At 40.2% G+C, this 15,904-nt stretch overlaps 1 protein-coding gene across 4 annotated transcripts in view; it reads left to right on the top strand.

The window, feature by feature from the left end:
* Positions 1 to 1,190: 1,190 nt before the first annotated feature.
* Positions 1,191 to 15,904, top strand: part of LOC119885946 (SLIT-ROBO Rho GTPase-activating protein 3-like) — a 34,521-nt gene continuing 19,807 nt past the window's right edge. The window contains exons 1-4 of one of the 4 annotated variants that reach the window (XR_005441405.1): positions 1,191 to 1,684; positions 8,086 to 8,281; positions 13,223 to 13,385; positions 15,035 to 15,097. Coding sequence is in view for 2 of the 4 variants with exons in the window: in XM_038696324.1 (XP_038552252.1) it covers positions 1,618 to 1,684; positions 8,086 to 8,281; positions 13,223 to 13,385; positions 15,035 to 15,097 (489 nt within the window). In the remaining 2 variants the exon portion in view is untranslated. The remainder of the gene's footprint in view (positions 1,685 to 8,085; positions 8,282 to 13,222; positions 13,386 to 15,034; positions 15,098 to 15,904) is intronic. The other 3 variants (XR_005441406.1, XM_038696324.1, XM_038696325.1) reach the window with 3 other exon arrangements.

The raw sequence follows: 15,904 nt of genomic DNA, 5'->3' as shown, positions 1-15,904 counted from the left end.
ATGCACTCTTAACACAGATAGGCTCAAATAGAAAGTGCTCAATAATCCCTATCCTATACATTGCTTTGGAACAAAACCACAGTTTGAGTAGCTGTAAGATCAAAGAAATATGTATAGCACACTACTGCACTTGAAAAGTCACAGGAAGTTATTTGACAGTATTTGTCAGAAGACTGTGCCGAGCCCTGAGAGGGAAAGAGCAGGGCAGTGTGACACATTGAGCCATGCTGACTTCCTCTGGGGACACGCTTCGTCATATTTATCAAAATGTTGCAACTGTGCAGTGAATAATGGTTTCAGTGGCAACACAGGTCATTTGTAAGACATCAGTTTCTCCCACTCAGGAATAAGTTTCTGTTTCTGTGATGAAAGTTAGTTGTCTCATTCACACCCAAGAAGGGCAGGGTCAACAATAAAATGTTCATTTTTGCTTTTAAAAACCAAATTGTTGTTTTAGGGTATATTTCCTAACATTTTAGTTTCCTGTATAATCTTGATTATTAGGTGATTTTATGAGTAATATAAAACTCATTACCTTCAGATTAATAACAATGGCCATAATCATGGGGTACAGCCCAAGTTGTATTAGTCTGGCACTGTGTGGTCACTTGTAACACATTTTGAATCTATACTGCTCTTTTCAAGTGCCTACAGGTCCAAATAAATAATACTTTAATTATGAGACAAAGATCTTATCTTTTTTCATAATTACACATTTTCCTACTTTTGAGTTGTGGTCATACAGATTTCACGAGATGATGTTTCCAACAACAAATCAGTAAAAATTTCTTCCTAAAACACTATAATGCCTGTATTTTTATTTGCATAATAATATGAAGATGCCAGTATTTCATCCATTTTCTAGCGATCCTATTTTCTGTGTCACACAACTGTTGGGGATGAGGATGAACAGGTAGGCCTATGTTATAACAGAAGCCAACATTTGAATTTAAAGAAAAAATTGGCTGAACTTGTTGGACAACTATATCCTTCTGCTCAGCTTCAGTATGTGTTACTGTTGGTGTCCAAACAATCAATTTCAGCTGTGGACTACAACCTATGTGTTGTTGGAAAAGATCTGCATATCAGTTCACTCTTTTCACTGAGAAGTGGTGAAGGTGGGAGGGGGCTGGGGGAGGAGTCTCACATTGACTTTCACATCCATTCAGCCTTTTCTGCAGCAGCCTTGAACTTGCAGAGAGACAGAGAGAGAGAAAGAGAGAGAGAGGGCAGAGTGCATAGTGTTGTGCAGAAGGGGCTCTGCGTTGTCATCGCTGAGGTTGCCATAGCTGTTCCTTTCAGAGCTGCACTCCAGGCTTTATGAAATGTACATCAGCAGTGAATTGTTTCCCGATTCACTGACGAGCACTGGTGAAGAGGAGTGGTCAGGGACAGAGATCAGTATGCACGTTTAGGTCGACGTCGTCTTGAACGCAGCGCAGCAGCCCCGCGGAGCTTCCAGTGCGTTTAATCTCCGAAGTTGTGTCAAGCGGGCGATGATTCGCATCTGATTGTTGCTTAACTATCTTGGAGAGGACTGCAGACGCGCAAACGCTGCATTGTGGCAACCGATACGCTGATTCCTGCCCGAGGATTGCACAATCCGTTCTGCCCAAAATGTCATCGCATGCGAAAGTCAAGAAGGACAAAGAGATTATTGCCGAATATGAGACCCAAGTGAAAGGTTGGTAACATGCAGGCCTGATCGTTTTGTTACTCTGTGTGTGAAGGCACTATTGCGTAACTTAACCACAAGGTTAGGGCTTTCAGTATGCAGTGCTGAGGGGTGGGACATATTGTGTAGTAACAGATGGCAATAATTTATTTTTAACATATCTCTTTTTGGAAAAGGTCTCACAGTGATGTCATTTTAACTCTGACCATTTTGGGGTAAGGCTATTACTTGGATAGTGATTCAATAATTAGGATGGAACTTGGCTGAGCCGGTTTCTCTGGGCACTGCAACATACCTGGCCCTGCATGTGTGGCCATGTAAGCTGCTGGAGCTTGAGTGTTTGTTTCAACGTATGGCAGGCATTTCTGTGAGTAAGTCCTTATGCTGCACACCCAGCAAGGGAATGTACCAATTAACCTTGGACAATCTTTCCATTAGACTGGAGGTAATGCAACGCCTTAACTCATACAAGACACTTGGAGAGATCTGAGTATTTACAACTTCTTTAGAAAAAAATAATACATTAATAAAAATATTAGAATTTACATGAAATGATTTTGTGATAATCGTTTTTTTTTAATACAATATGGTGAGCAATTGGTATTTTCCTGACACTCCAGGACAAAATGTATTATCAGGAGGGAGAGGAAATGCTTGAGAAGATCACACAGCAAACAGTTAAGAAAGTCCATAAATAATGTATGCTGTCTGTATGAATTATGAAGCATGAAAGGATTTTACTGTCTGCTGCTAAATATGTGACTGGATAAACCACAGAGAGAGTGAGAAGAGAGTCAGGAAGGCACTGTATTGGAACAGACAGGATCTATATAAGTGGGTTGTCTTCTCACCCTCTTAAGGACAACTTAAAGCATACTGAACTCTGACTCTTCTGTGCATCACCTTGTGGTTCTACTTGGTGTTATGTGTCAGGTTTTATTCACAAGGACACAGAGCATAGGCTTTCTTCTAGGATAAGTTACCATATTGATAACTCTGCTTTTCATATAGGCTACTACTTCAGTTAGGCTACTGGTATCCTTGCCGACACTGAACATTTATCTATATGGCACAATTCACGCTTAAGGTAATTTCAACATACTTTACATCTAAAAGGGGAAAAAAAGAGAAAAAGATTACCTCCTCTCAAATATCTGTTAGCTATATGAAGCTGCAGTTAGCTGAAAGAAAGGGAAAACGTTCCATTTTTTCTTGACTTCAGGAGGTCACTCTATACAGCCAAGAAATAGTCCCACACATAACCTCCTGTAAAACCACAACTTGTTGTTTTTCCACTTTTTTGTACAGACTTGCCAAACAAGACATATATAACCTATTTTAATATGTGATTTTCAAGGCACTGGTAGGCCACTGTTGTTGACTTTGGGCAGAGCCAAGCTAGCTGTTTCCTTCTGTTAATGTTTCTGCTAAGCTAAGCTAACTGCCTGCTGCTTGTGACTTCATATTGAACATACAGGAGTGGTATCAATCTTCTAATCTCGGCATAGACTGTATGAAAGAAGTGGATGTAGTCATCAGGTGCATTCACCCATTGGTTTCTGGACTGCCGTTTTGAAGCCTCAAGTTTGGCCGATGCTACTGAAGGCAATATTGGTGAAGTCATTGGGTTGTCTATGTAAATGTTTTACCAAAGTCGAAATTTCCTTTCACAGACTTAATTTAGACCTCAGTTTTTTTTTTAAATGACCAAAGCTTGTCAGCATGTGTTTGAAATGAAGAGAGTGATAAGCATTTTGCAGAAGTGTGGTTTACTTTCTCTCTGTCACTTTCTTTATCTGTCTGTCTATTTGTTTGACTCCTTCACTCCCCTCTCTGTTTCACACTCTCACTCTCTCTGGTCTCCTCACCATCTTTGTGGCTGTGAGAGAGTCATCACAGTTCCGTCCCCCGTCTCACTTTCAGGAAAAGCTTTTAAGCTGACATCTTAAGCTCATTTGCAAACTGGGCTTAGATCAGTTTGGAGCTGTGGGGGCTTTACTCTGACACTGACACCGGCCTCCAATAATGCTGAGTTGCTGACTACACAGCAGTTTAATCAGGCACAAACCTAATGCACTTTGCGGTATTTTTCAACATGCCACTTTTCAGCAAACAGTGGAGTCTAAGTCACATTTGAACAATGATTGTTGGTATGCTAGTGTGTGTATTTTGCGCTCGAAGCTATACAGGTCTGGGCCTGTATGTGTGGCTATTGTCACATGCCATACCTGAGTCTTTGATGACTGAAAAATCACTCATGAACAGGAGATACAGCTTTTTATCATAACATAAAGTCATCATTTACTAACAATCAGCAGCTAAAATTATATTTCTTTTGTTTGTGATGAAAACATAATTTGTCTTCAGCAGTGTTGCAGTGTTTGAATTAAACTTACAGTTTTCCTTCTAAAGAGTGTAGTTGACCAGCCTGAGGTATCTGTAAGCTTCCTGCTGATCCTGATAGCAGAACATGAGGAAATGAGGATATACCCTTCATCATGCATCATACTATACTTCTAGCTGTAGGCCATATTATCTTTTAATGCCATTTGATCTGTTTGGAGCCTAGCCATTTTAGTCTTATGCACACATTGCTCTAACAGGCTATATTGTAAACCATTTATTGTAAGGTTTGCTGTTGCTAAGTGAATGTGTGGCAAATTGGAATTTGCGCAACATTGACTTTACATAGATTTCGGTCTGTAAAACATTTAAATAGAAAAGACATGTAATATAACATTTATAATAGGTTTCTTGTAGAGGTTTAAACAGTTTATACTGGTTTGGTGACAATCTGACTGTTACAAAGTAGTATCTCACTATAGGCACTAATAGTGCCACCATTGTCACTGCATACCGTGAGCAGCATGTAGACACACCCCTCTGTTTTGTATACATAACAAAGACAGAATGCTTAGACTAATACTGTCTTGAAATGCCAGGGCTGTGTTAGGATAGTGAAACAATATCTTTGTTTCCAGTGTCATGATAACAGGTATGAAACACTGTCTGTTGTTGTGTTGACAGATACATACCCACACATATCAGGTTTAAAGTGAAAACTGCTTGGACTTCTGGCCACTGCAATCTAGATCTGTTGTGGTGGTTGCACAAAGAGAGAGAGAGGTGAACTCAAGCAAAATGACTGTAAATGCATACCATAGCCATTACTGCATTCAGAAGACAAGTGTTCACAGAACACAGCCTTGATTTGTACCAAATTATGTCAATGTGTCAGTCTGGGTTAAGCCACATGTGACTAGCCACGCATGGCTAACTGCAGACACAGCCCCGGAGACTGCTACTGGCCATTGCAATAGCAGTGCTTGGCTAATTTGAGCAGGCCACCGTGGTGACAAGGACTCCTCACTACGTGATTTTTGGTGCTCTCTGTTGCAGCGGTACAGGAGCCTAACTGGCAACCCTGCAAGGCAGCAGTGACCAATAGTTTCCCCCAATTTCATTACATGATGTGTTTGAGATCCAGACATGTAGCCACTACATAATACTGTGTTTGAATTTCAAGGTAAAAGAGAGCGTGAAAGGCTTCATAACAACTGAGCTCGGGCAGGTACTTTCTATGGCAAAAACCTTCAGACAGAACTCACACATGACTAAACAATTCTGTATTTGGGTGGTGTGATTTTTGGTTCTATGCAAACATGATCTGTATCATACTGTGTTGTGCATCAACATCCCACTGCTCAATCACAACCAGATCGGTGACTTAAGTAGGTGTTCTTTTCTTAATATTACTCTGCTTTAATTTCGCCCTCAAGTCTCTGGAAGCAATTCATTTATGCTCACACTGCCTCACCAGAACACACCAGGATGTTAACCATATGGGTTGGAACAAAAATAAACATTACAAATGGGTCGAGTCCTATTAGTGAAATTTCCACAAACCTGGTTTAGCATATGACTGTATTTCACTAAAGAACACCTGTTCTATTGTGTCATTAACAAAAAGAGAGAGATGAGACTGCATTTAGCTTCTGAGACTTACTTCTTGGTATATTATTCACTTGAACTCAGCTTCCTCGTAATTAGGCATTCTCTGCAATGGCTTGAATCATTCATCGAATGTAGTGCAGCATTGCACCGTCCCTACAGTTTACGTTCTAAAAATAACATGCTCACAGGAGAGTGAATGCAAATATCATTTGTGTATTTGATGTCTCACTCATAAAATTAGCCAGTTAAATCTATTTAGGTTTGCTCAGTAAATTGTCTGCTCCTTCTTTTACACGGTCACCCTATAATTGAAAATGATTAAAGTCACACAGGCCAACAAATTGTGTTACTCAGTGATCTATTTTAGCATAGGAGTACATCACAGTGACATTTCTTTCTATTTTGAACTTGATTGCTGCCTCGTTCATCAGCACAGGCTGTTTATTGAGTATTTCAAAGCAGAGAAAGTTGCCCTTGTCCTTGGCCATTATGCTAAACAGACTGACTGCTGCGGCTGTCAGAACAGGGAACTGGCCTGCTCTCATTGAGATGCCCCCAGAGGCATGTAACCAGGCAACTGGGCAACTATGGGTACCATGAGGGGTACGTTTCCAAACTGCATGGGACTACATATTTACTTTCACGTCCATGCTCTTTCATTCACATTTTCACTCACACACTCACAGACGATGGGGGTGGCATTTTTGAAATCCTTTATTCTAGATACAGAAACAGCATTTACAAGTGAACAAAGGGGCTTTTCTTCCGCTGGGCCATCTTTTCCATTGATAAATCTCAATGCACAGCAATCATGTGCATGGTTGAAACAGTCTGTCATAATGGAATCTTCAGCCATCTCAATGTTGAGCAACTGTTTCTTATTGTCTTGAAGAGAGAGAAGCTTTGTTTATTCCGTGTGTGTGTGTGTGTGTGTGTGTGTGTGTGTGTAATCTACAGATGTGGGCGAACCAGTAGGTCAGTTTAGCATGGTGCATCTGCACTAACTTCCTCTCTGTGAGATCTGTCACAGTGTTGGGGTTCTTGAAAGGCTAGGCAGTCATTTAATTTGACTTTCAGCTGTTGTGAAGATATTGTCTTATGGTGTTTATAAATCTCAGTTGTTCAGATTTTGAGCTGTCTGTGATTTAAAAACCAACACAATGATTTATTGAAGTTTTTGTTTAATACAAATGAAAAGTTTGACCTTTTTAGTGAATAACCATGCATTTATTGCTTTCAGTTTGATTATTTCACACACACACACACACACACACACACACACACACACACTAGATATTTTGGAAAATATCTTTCAATATCAAACCAGATAATGGTCAACCATATCACTCAGCCCTATAGGCTCGGATATGCTTTACGGTTTGCCTGCAGCCACACATTCAGCTGCCACTTAGCCACATGATTTATGACAGCCTTGTAGTAAACAGTATATGGATGAAATAAAATGTTATTTGTATTCCTTTTCAGTGTTGATGTAAGACCATAAAAGCAATGTTATTACTCCAGTGGATGTTTTTATCACCTGAAATTCCAGAGGTGTTAAGGAATAGGAACAGAAAACTACCAATACAAGCTGCCCAGCGGGGAGTCTGTAGATGTGTATTCCTGGTCGTTTTGAAAAACCTAGATGAATTATACTCTTAACACACAAGCTACAGCAGTGTAATATTCAGCACAGCATAAAGGTAAATCATCGTTAACTTAACCTAACTTGAACACGTGGACAACAATGCCTGAACATATAGCATGCCAAGTGTCCTACAAATGTGGACTACTGTATTTTCCCAAAGTGATATATTGTCAATTTGCATTACAATGCATTGTTACAATGTAAAGCATTACATTTTCAAAGTATTTGTAAATACTATACTAACTGATTTTTTTCAAAATTTAGACCAAAACAAAATTTTCCCTCATTCTCAGACTATGAATAGGAGCAGTGAGCTTCCAAACCTCATAAGCAGAAAACCACAGGCATCTTGTAATCGAAAGAATGCCTGCAATTTGTTTTTTCAAGAAAAAACTTCTCTGAAGGCTCGCTCAGCACAATGCATTTTGAGAAGCTGACCTATTTTATATTTTCCGTGCTGTCTGCTGCAATCATCAGACATGCATCTCATATGCACGTGTGCTACCCCAGCATTTAGACACACACACACACACACACACACACACAGCAGACAAATACATGTTGACATCCAGTTTTATCCAATTATGATGACTTTGTTATTTTATTTGTGCTTGTGCTTGACTGTATCCTCACGTGTGTATTTATTTACTACATTATATCTGCATTCAGTCCACTGCTAAAGGATTGTGGGTTAAATGCTGACCTGCAACAATGTTTGGCAGGCAGAAGTGAGGCCTGGCCAATATATAAGCCCACTCCTTCAGAGAGGCTCTTTATTCTGAAGGTGGTCTACCTTTTTGATATGCAGAGATCCGTAACCAGCTGGTGGAGCAGTTCCGATGTCTGGAACAGCAGTCCGAGTCCCGGCTGCAGCTGCTGCAGGACCTGCAGGAGTTCTTCCGTCGAAAGGCAGAGCTCCAGCTCGAGTACTCCAGAGGCCTGGACAAACTGGCCGAGCGCTACTCTGCCAAGATCCGCACCTCCAGAGAGCACCAGCACTTCAAGTGAGTCTGACCGCTGTCTGTCTGCTAAGTACTGGAATGTCTGTATCGAATTTGTTTGACTGATAAATAACTGTTACATATTTCATACTGATCACTGGCACGGCACAGAGAGAGGGGATAAGCAACAAAAAGGAGAGGAGGGATAAAAGCAGACGAAATGACCTGAAATGACACCAGGGCCAAGGAAACTTGTGGCCTCAGGCTGCTGTGCTTCTCCCAACTAGGTCAGACTCTTTATCCATCCCCCCCAACACCGCCCCGGCTTTTCTGTGTGGCTGTCATTTCTTTCCATTCAACAACTTCACGCTAGGCTGCTACCCAAATACTCATATTTTTTCAGTGGACACTAAAAATAAATTAAAGCTTCAGTTAGAGGTCTGAAGAAAGAAACAAAATGGGCTTTTTTCACTCACATCAACTTAAATTGTTGTAAATGTTTGTGTAAGGGAGATCTGTGGTCATGAAACAAACATACCCTGCAGCATGTGAAGGAATTGCTGCTCAGATGCTGTGACCAGCCTGCAGCTCGCTGTGACTTTTAGATAATTTTCTGACTATATATGCTGCCCGTGTCCATGTGGTTTATTTGAATCAGTGGCCAGAAATAAGAGGAGATGAATGATCTGAGATAATATGAATAAACTGGAGTATGTCCAATTAAAATCTTAGGCGTAAAAGTTTGCTCTTCACATTGGAAATAGACCAATTAAGGCTGCCAGAAGTTTTGGAAGCTCCTGATAAGAGGATGTTGAGTTAAGTTTAATTTCTTAAATTAAAATCTACACTTTTCTAATACCCACTGTGTTTAATTGGCAGGAAATCAAACTTGCCTTATAAAGCACTTCAGTATGGATAGTATAATTGATACATCGGCAGATGCACACATGTGACCTGGCTGTGTCAGTCAGAGGTCTTTCCGTCTCTCTTTCAGTCTCTCCGGTCAATTGGACATAAAGAGTAATCATGGTGGAGATCTCCCATCACTGGGAAATTGATAAATGGAGCATTCCCTCAAAGGGAGACCCCTGCAAGAGACTCACATTGCATGACTTCTCTGTACACCCTGCTGTCCTAGATTCTCCCCCGTCACATTAAATGGTCATCATTCTCTCTCTCTGTCAAAGGCTAGATTCATACTCCCAGACTACAATGGGTTGACTTAGTCTCTAACATTAATAATCCTACACGGTCTTCTCATCTGGAGTTTCTGAGCTGGCTCTCTCTCTCTCCCTTTTAATTTTCCTTTTATTATTATTTTTTTTACACACCCAAACCAATGAGCAGCACCCTTCTGTCTTATCTGTGATCCCTTTCGGATTTTCATTTCTGGTGTCAGATCTAATAAAGGGACTGGCAGGCGAGTGTCAAGGAACATTTATAAAATCTTCTGTAACAGATCGGCTGCAGTGAAAATGTTATTATAAGAGAACATGCAACTACAAAGCTTTTCGAAAAGACAATTTATATCCAGCGTGTTTTACAATAGCTAATAGATGCAGTATGTGTTTCACTGTAGAAAAGCTGGCTGGTGCAGTCTACTTTATGATGCAGAGACCTTGTCGTGGAACAGGTATTGTTGTACTTTTGTGGGCTGTCGGGTAGAAAACATTCTGTCATCTTCCATGAACTGTTCTGCATCAACTCCTTTGCGTCCTGAATACTACAGTCTCATCCTTATTCAAGAGCAGCCAACAGCCAAAGATTTACGGTCAGGTTCCAGGCATCCTGTGTACAGGATCAAACACCTGCTCTATACTTGAAAGGAAGACCTATAGGGATGGCGTGTTCATGTTTTTTTATCAAAGTGTTAAAGGATGAAAGAAAAAGCAAAAAGAAGATGCTGATGCCCGGCATTCTGGATTACCTTTAGCATTACGAGTGCAGCTCTTTCAACTCACTGTGGACACAGAACTTTTCAGATTGCTCCTCCGTTGTACAAAGTTAATGTGTCTATTTCAACGTCATTCATCGAGACAGAAGAATAGAGTCTTAAACGAAACTACAGTCTACACTAAGCATGAGAATCCACATGACAAGGCATTCAGATTTGCAACAAAGACAGATTACATAAATGTAAAAATTACTAGTTCATATCTGGACGGACTAAGTGTGGTTTCAACTTATGAAACAGCTAGCATTAGCTGAAGAGAATAGAGTGAGCTTCACCTAGACAGAATTCGCTTCAAAAAGAAAAATGAAAGCATGTATAAATCTCTCCAAGGATAAACATGATCAAAGTTTTGAAGCAGTTGACAGAAAACAAGTTGGGAATACTCTTTCAACGTGAGTTTCAAAACAGAGATTAGAGTCAAAAATAACTGCTGCATTTCTACTACTGTGGATCAGTTTTTCATCAGATGATTTGCAGAGTCCAACAAATAATTTAGAATAATTTATTAGACATTGTTCTATGGGCATCATTTGATACCAAATCATCTACTTTTAAGAGGAGTCATATTGTCAGTGGTATATGATGTTATGTTAGCGTATTCTGCAATGAATATTCGTTATTTGAACAGCAGATACAGAATAATTAACCCAGAATATAAACTTGAGGTTCTCCACACCTGAAAATAACAATGAAGAATGTCTAATTACTTACTCAAGTGAAAGAAGTCGGATAGAAACGTGCAAAAAAAAAAAAAAAGTTCCTTAAATTCAGAAGTGAAGTATTATTTGAAAGCAGAAATCTGTGAATTCTTACTCATTTTAGGATCCATTGCTCATGTCTGTCCATGACTGCATCTTCTGCAACCCTACTTTCGCTGTGTAATCCATATTATATTGTCATATTTTCTTCCTGAATGATAATAACATTTTTGGGTGTTATTTGTTGGCGTGGGGTAAACCTGCAGTGCTCTGCAAAAAGTAACCATGCTTGCAGCTTGATCTTGCTGGACCGAACTCTGAAAATGCAGCTTTCAGTGTGGCAGATGGGTAATAAGAAGCCTGTAGCAAAGAACCTTGGTGTTTGGTTTGATAGTAATTTAAATTTCGAGCAGCACACCACAAAGCTTGTTCAATCATGTTTTTATCAACTTAGAAATATAGCAAAAATTCGATCTATGTTAACTTTTAAGGACACCGAGACCATTTTACACGCCTTCATCTCATCACGCCTGGATTATTGCAACAGCCTTTTCACCTGTTTAACCCAAAAATCTATTGATCGACTCCAGACTGTCCAGAACTCAGCTGCCAGGCTTTTAACCAGAACAAAGAAATATGACCACATTACTCCTATTTTAGCTTCACTACACTGGCTCCCAGTATGTTTTAGAATTGACTTTAAAATTCTATTGATCACTTTTAAAGCTCTTCATGGCCTCTCGCCTTGTTATATTTCTGACCTTTTAGTCCCATACACACCAGCACGTACCTTGAGATCCTCGGGCAGAGGTCTGTTGTCTGTTCCAGAGTCTCGACTGAAAACTAAAGGGGACAGAGCGTTTGCTGTCAGGGCCCCGAGGCTCTGGAACAGCCTGCCCGAGGAAATCAGGTCGGCTGAGTCAGTGAACTCTTTTAAGTCCCTTCTTAAAACATACTTTTATAGGAGAGCCTTTCCCGATCTTATTTGACTTTATTTTATCCCTTTTATTTTATTGTATTTTACTAATTTTATATTAATCTGTATTTTAGTCTTTTCAATGTTTTCATGCTCTTATCTTGTTTTTTTGTATTATTCTTTACACTTGTTAAAGCACTTTGTAACTTGTTTTTGAAAAGTGCTCTACAAATAAGGATTATTATTATTATTATTATTATTATTATAGCAAGTGAGGTATTGATTTAGGCAACAGCTAGCCAAGTCTTTATGAAAATCAATAGGCCACATCATAATTGTTGCATCACCCTATCATTCATCTCATCTCAAGAACACCTTTCCTTTCGTGAGTTTGCTGCCTGAGGTTTATGGTCAGGATGTTGATGCTGGTGGAGCTCCGTGCTGTATTCTCGCAGTGTGTGCATTGCTTTCTAGTGAAAAATTACTATATTTACAAGTCACAAGACACGTATAAAAATGTTTTTAAAAAAATCAAGTTCTCAATTAAGAAGATAATTGTGGAAGCTTTGACAAACTAAAAAAGTTGATTACTCGTTCCAAAGTGATATGTATAGACTGCCGGTGTGATATTATCAAATGTTCTGCGGGTGCAAATCAGCAGAGATGGCTATCAGCGTGTCAGACTACCTTTTTGAATGTCCTCTTCCGCATCAACGAACACATGCATGTTCAATTTCATCCATCATAACTTAACTCTTCTCCTCTCACCAGCCATTGAAGGAGAAATAAGGTTGGTTTTGGATTGGATCCCAGCATGGGGTCGGCAATCGGCCAACTGTAAAAGGTGTTTTTACACACAGCTTTCAAGCAGGCTCTGTGTATGATGTTTATATTGAAGTCACAGTTGTTGGAGGTAAAAAAAAAACAGTCAAATGCTTTCTAAAGACAAAAGATGAAGACTAGTCTGCTATGTGAGGATAATTGAACTCACATGCTTCCTCAAGCAAGGAGGCAAATGCAGTCAGCATTCCCTCCACTTGCGTGTGTGCGTGTGCCTGTGTGTGTACAGCTGCGTCCTTTTTTTGCTAATTCCTCACCGCATGTGCAGTGAGCCCTTGATCTCTAATATGCAAAGCACCAGCGCTGGTACCAATGGATCGTATGTAAGAGTCTTCACCCTGTTTTATGTTCAAGTACACAGAAATGAAACCTTTCAAAGCCTGATTGCCAAGTATTTTAATAACCGTTTAACTGCAACAATTAGTTTGTTTAGGACTTTGTGTTTAGTTTGTTGGAGGCAGCAACTCAGTTTTTTTGTGATTAGGGCAATAGACTGATCTGAATGCTGCAGTTGTATTACGTCAGGAAAGCTTTATAGAACTTGGTTAATGGACCACCCTTTTCATCATTGTGAAGCCTTTCCTTGGCTGTTTCAGGAAGGACCACAATCTCCTGTCCACTGTGAACTGCTGGTATTTGGTCTTGGACCAGACCAGGCGGGAGAGCAGAGACCACGCCACTCTCAGCGACATCTACAACAACAACGTCATTGTCCGTCTGGCACACGTGGGCGAGGATGTCATCAGACTTTTCAAAAAGGTCAGAATCTGAATTAAACGGATGAGGGCATGCAACCGTGACCATTACTAACGCACACAGTCACAGAACTTATCTGCTCAAATCGCATGAGTGACGCCCACAGCTGGGAACTTGACGCCACACCACCAAAAATATGTAAAAATATGTTTAAATGTGTCAGGAGATACAGTATATTTATACATTCATACAGCATTTCCCTCCTGAGGGCTAATTTACAGTGCTATGTAATTGTCTCTTGTCGGGACCAATGATGTTAACTCAGGATTTCATTTACAATAGATTTTTTTGCATGCGAGGTTCTCCCTGCAACTTTACAGCCTGGTTTCAGTGGCCATTAGGTTGATTCCTAGCAGACTATTCCCACACATCACTGAGGGTTTCACTAAATTGCACCACTTTAGCCTTCCAGTAGACCCTGACTATTGTGAGAGTACCAAGTGTTTTTAGTAAAGCTTTCTATTTTTAACCTCCCCCATTCATCATGTGTATTGTCATTCTCAATATCATGCTCAGTTTGCTCCCTATTTAGATCACTAAGCTTTTCTTGACGCTCTTTACACCTCATCACTCTTGGTTGCCCAAATGCCTACTCATTTAATTTCTCTTAAACTCACATTAACTAGGACTCATTTTGTTATTCAGTAACTTGTGGAGAGAATTAGATTTAACTTGTTTCTTTTATTCAATGTTAGCATCATGGAATAGATTTTGTGTAACACTGTTGTTTTTGGTTATGCTCCCACATCTGATAAGGCAAATGCTTAATGTATGGCACGTGTGAGAGTAGCAGAGTGCAGAGGGCCTGTGGTTCAAGGGGCTGCCTTGAGGATCTTAGATCAGTATTGAGTGGCGGGGACAGGGGTCTACAGTAATTTATGCCCTCTAGGGGGCTCACGATGGGAGTCTTGATGAGAATGGGATCGCTTGTGGCTAGGACAGAGAAAAAGACTAATAACAGCCTGCAGAAAAACTCTCCCTCTGCAAGACGTTAGCTCAAATTATGACAAAGTTTTCCAAAACAATAATGCTGTTATGCTGTAGCATTCTGGTTCAGCTGCAGTGATAATGAATTGCACATGTAGGGAAGGGAATTAATCAACTCTGGCATTTGTTAAGTCAGAGTTTAAATAAAGTGAATATGCTGTAATTTAATTCTTGTCACATGTCAAAACGCAAGGTTGCTGTTTTGACAAACGATCCGTGAGCGGTGGCAAAAACAACAGGATTGATTGGGCTAAGCGTCGCATCATATCTCCAAAACAGGATTTCCAGAGTCACTCTCCATTGGTCCCATTCCTCCTCTTGGGCTAAAAGCCCTGTCATGGGACATGTCCAAGTCATCATAGGCTCCCAGCCCCTGTAACTGAGCTGAAACTGTGACACAAGTCCTTGGGAAATGTTCTGCATTACTGCACTGTTCTATTTTTGTCTGCATGTGCACTTTGGGCATTGTATTAGATCTTTTCTAGTGCAGGGTAATGACAGCATTTCAATGCCTGCTGACATCCCTCAAATACAAAATATAACTGGCACACAGGCAAGTTTTTCACTTGTGGGAAGACACTTCTATTAAATTAACCAGTTTGTCTTAGATGTTTAAATACCTGCCTTCATTGCCCATGAAACGGTCACCTGTTTTTCTCTTACAGAGTAAAGACATTGGGGTGCAGATGCATGAGGAGTTAGTGAAAGTCACCAATGAGCTCTACACGGTGAGATAAAAATATACCATTGCCCCTTCATGCCTAACCTTTCTATGTCTGTACCAACCTTTCCCCTATGTTAGTTGCCTGTGGCTCATCAGTCCTTTTTTCAGACCTGAACCTGTAACCTGTGAAGTAGCTGGCCTGACACTGCACACAGCAGATATGCCTTATCAGCAGTGCAGCATCTGACATTTCTTCCTTCTCCTGAAGTCATGAGAGGAAAAAATTAGCATTCTTCCTCCCGCTGTGAATTTCTACACCAGTTGACAGGGAGAGCATTTCTGGCTGTGCTTCAAGCAGACTCAGCAGTCTGTGCTGCAGAGGTGCACTGTGGTCACAGCAGCACACGAATATTCAGCTAATGTTACAAGTAATCACACACTGCTTGTGTATTGGTAACAATTATCACTCTGTCTATTGTTAAACATTGTATTGTACATACAGAACACCCCATGTGAAAACAGATGTGCGCACATGACATTGAACACATCACTTAAATGGTCTGTGTGTTGGTAAAGATGGAAAACAGATGTGTTCAGTGCTAATGATGCCTCTTCATTTGGGTGATGAAACTTATCTGATGCAGCGATATCATCTGCTGTATGTGGGACACACCAGAGTGCTCCGTTATTGTTTGACATCTAATCTGCAAAAAGAATCTGTTAAGATTCAAATCATGCAGCAAGTTAACACACTGATTCAGATCATATAAAACTGAACTAATTTAAAAGAACTGACTAGGGGTAACTAAAGTAAGAGCACAAGGATCTTTAGGCAAGCAAAATTGTGAAATTTAAATATCCTACATCAATT

This window comes from Micropterus salmoides, unplaced genomic scaffold, assembly GCF_014851395.1.
Source record: "Micropterus salmoides isolate LMB-PRFRI ecotype aquatic unplaced genomic scaffold, ASM1485139v1 Ms_hic_scaffold_4, whole genome shotgun sequence".
In the NCBI taxonomy this organism is placed as follows: domain Eukaryota; kingdom Metazoa; phylum Chordata; class Actinopteri; order Centrarchiformes; family Centrarchidae; genus Micropterus; species Micropterus salmoides.
The sequence above is the reverse complement of the archived record's forward strand: the minus strand, read 5'-3'. Positions and strand labels throughout refer to the sequence as shown.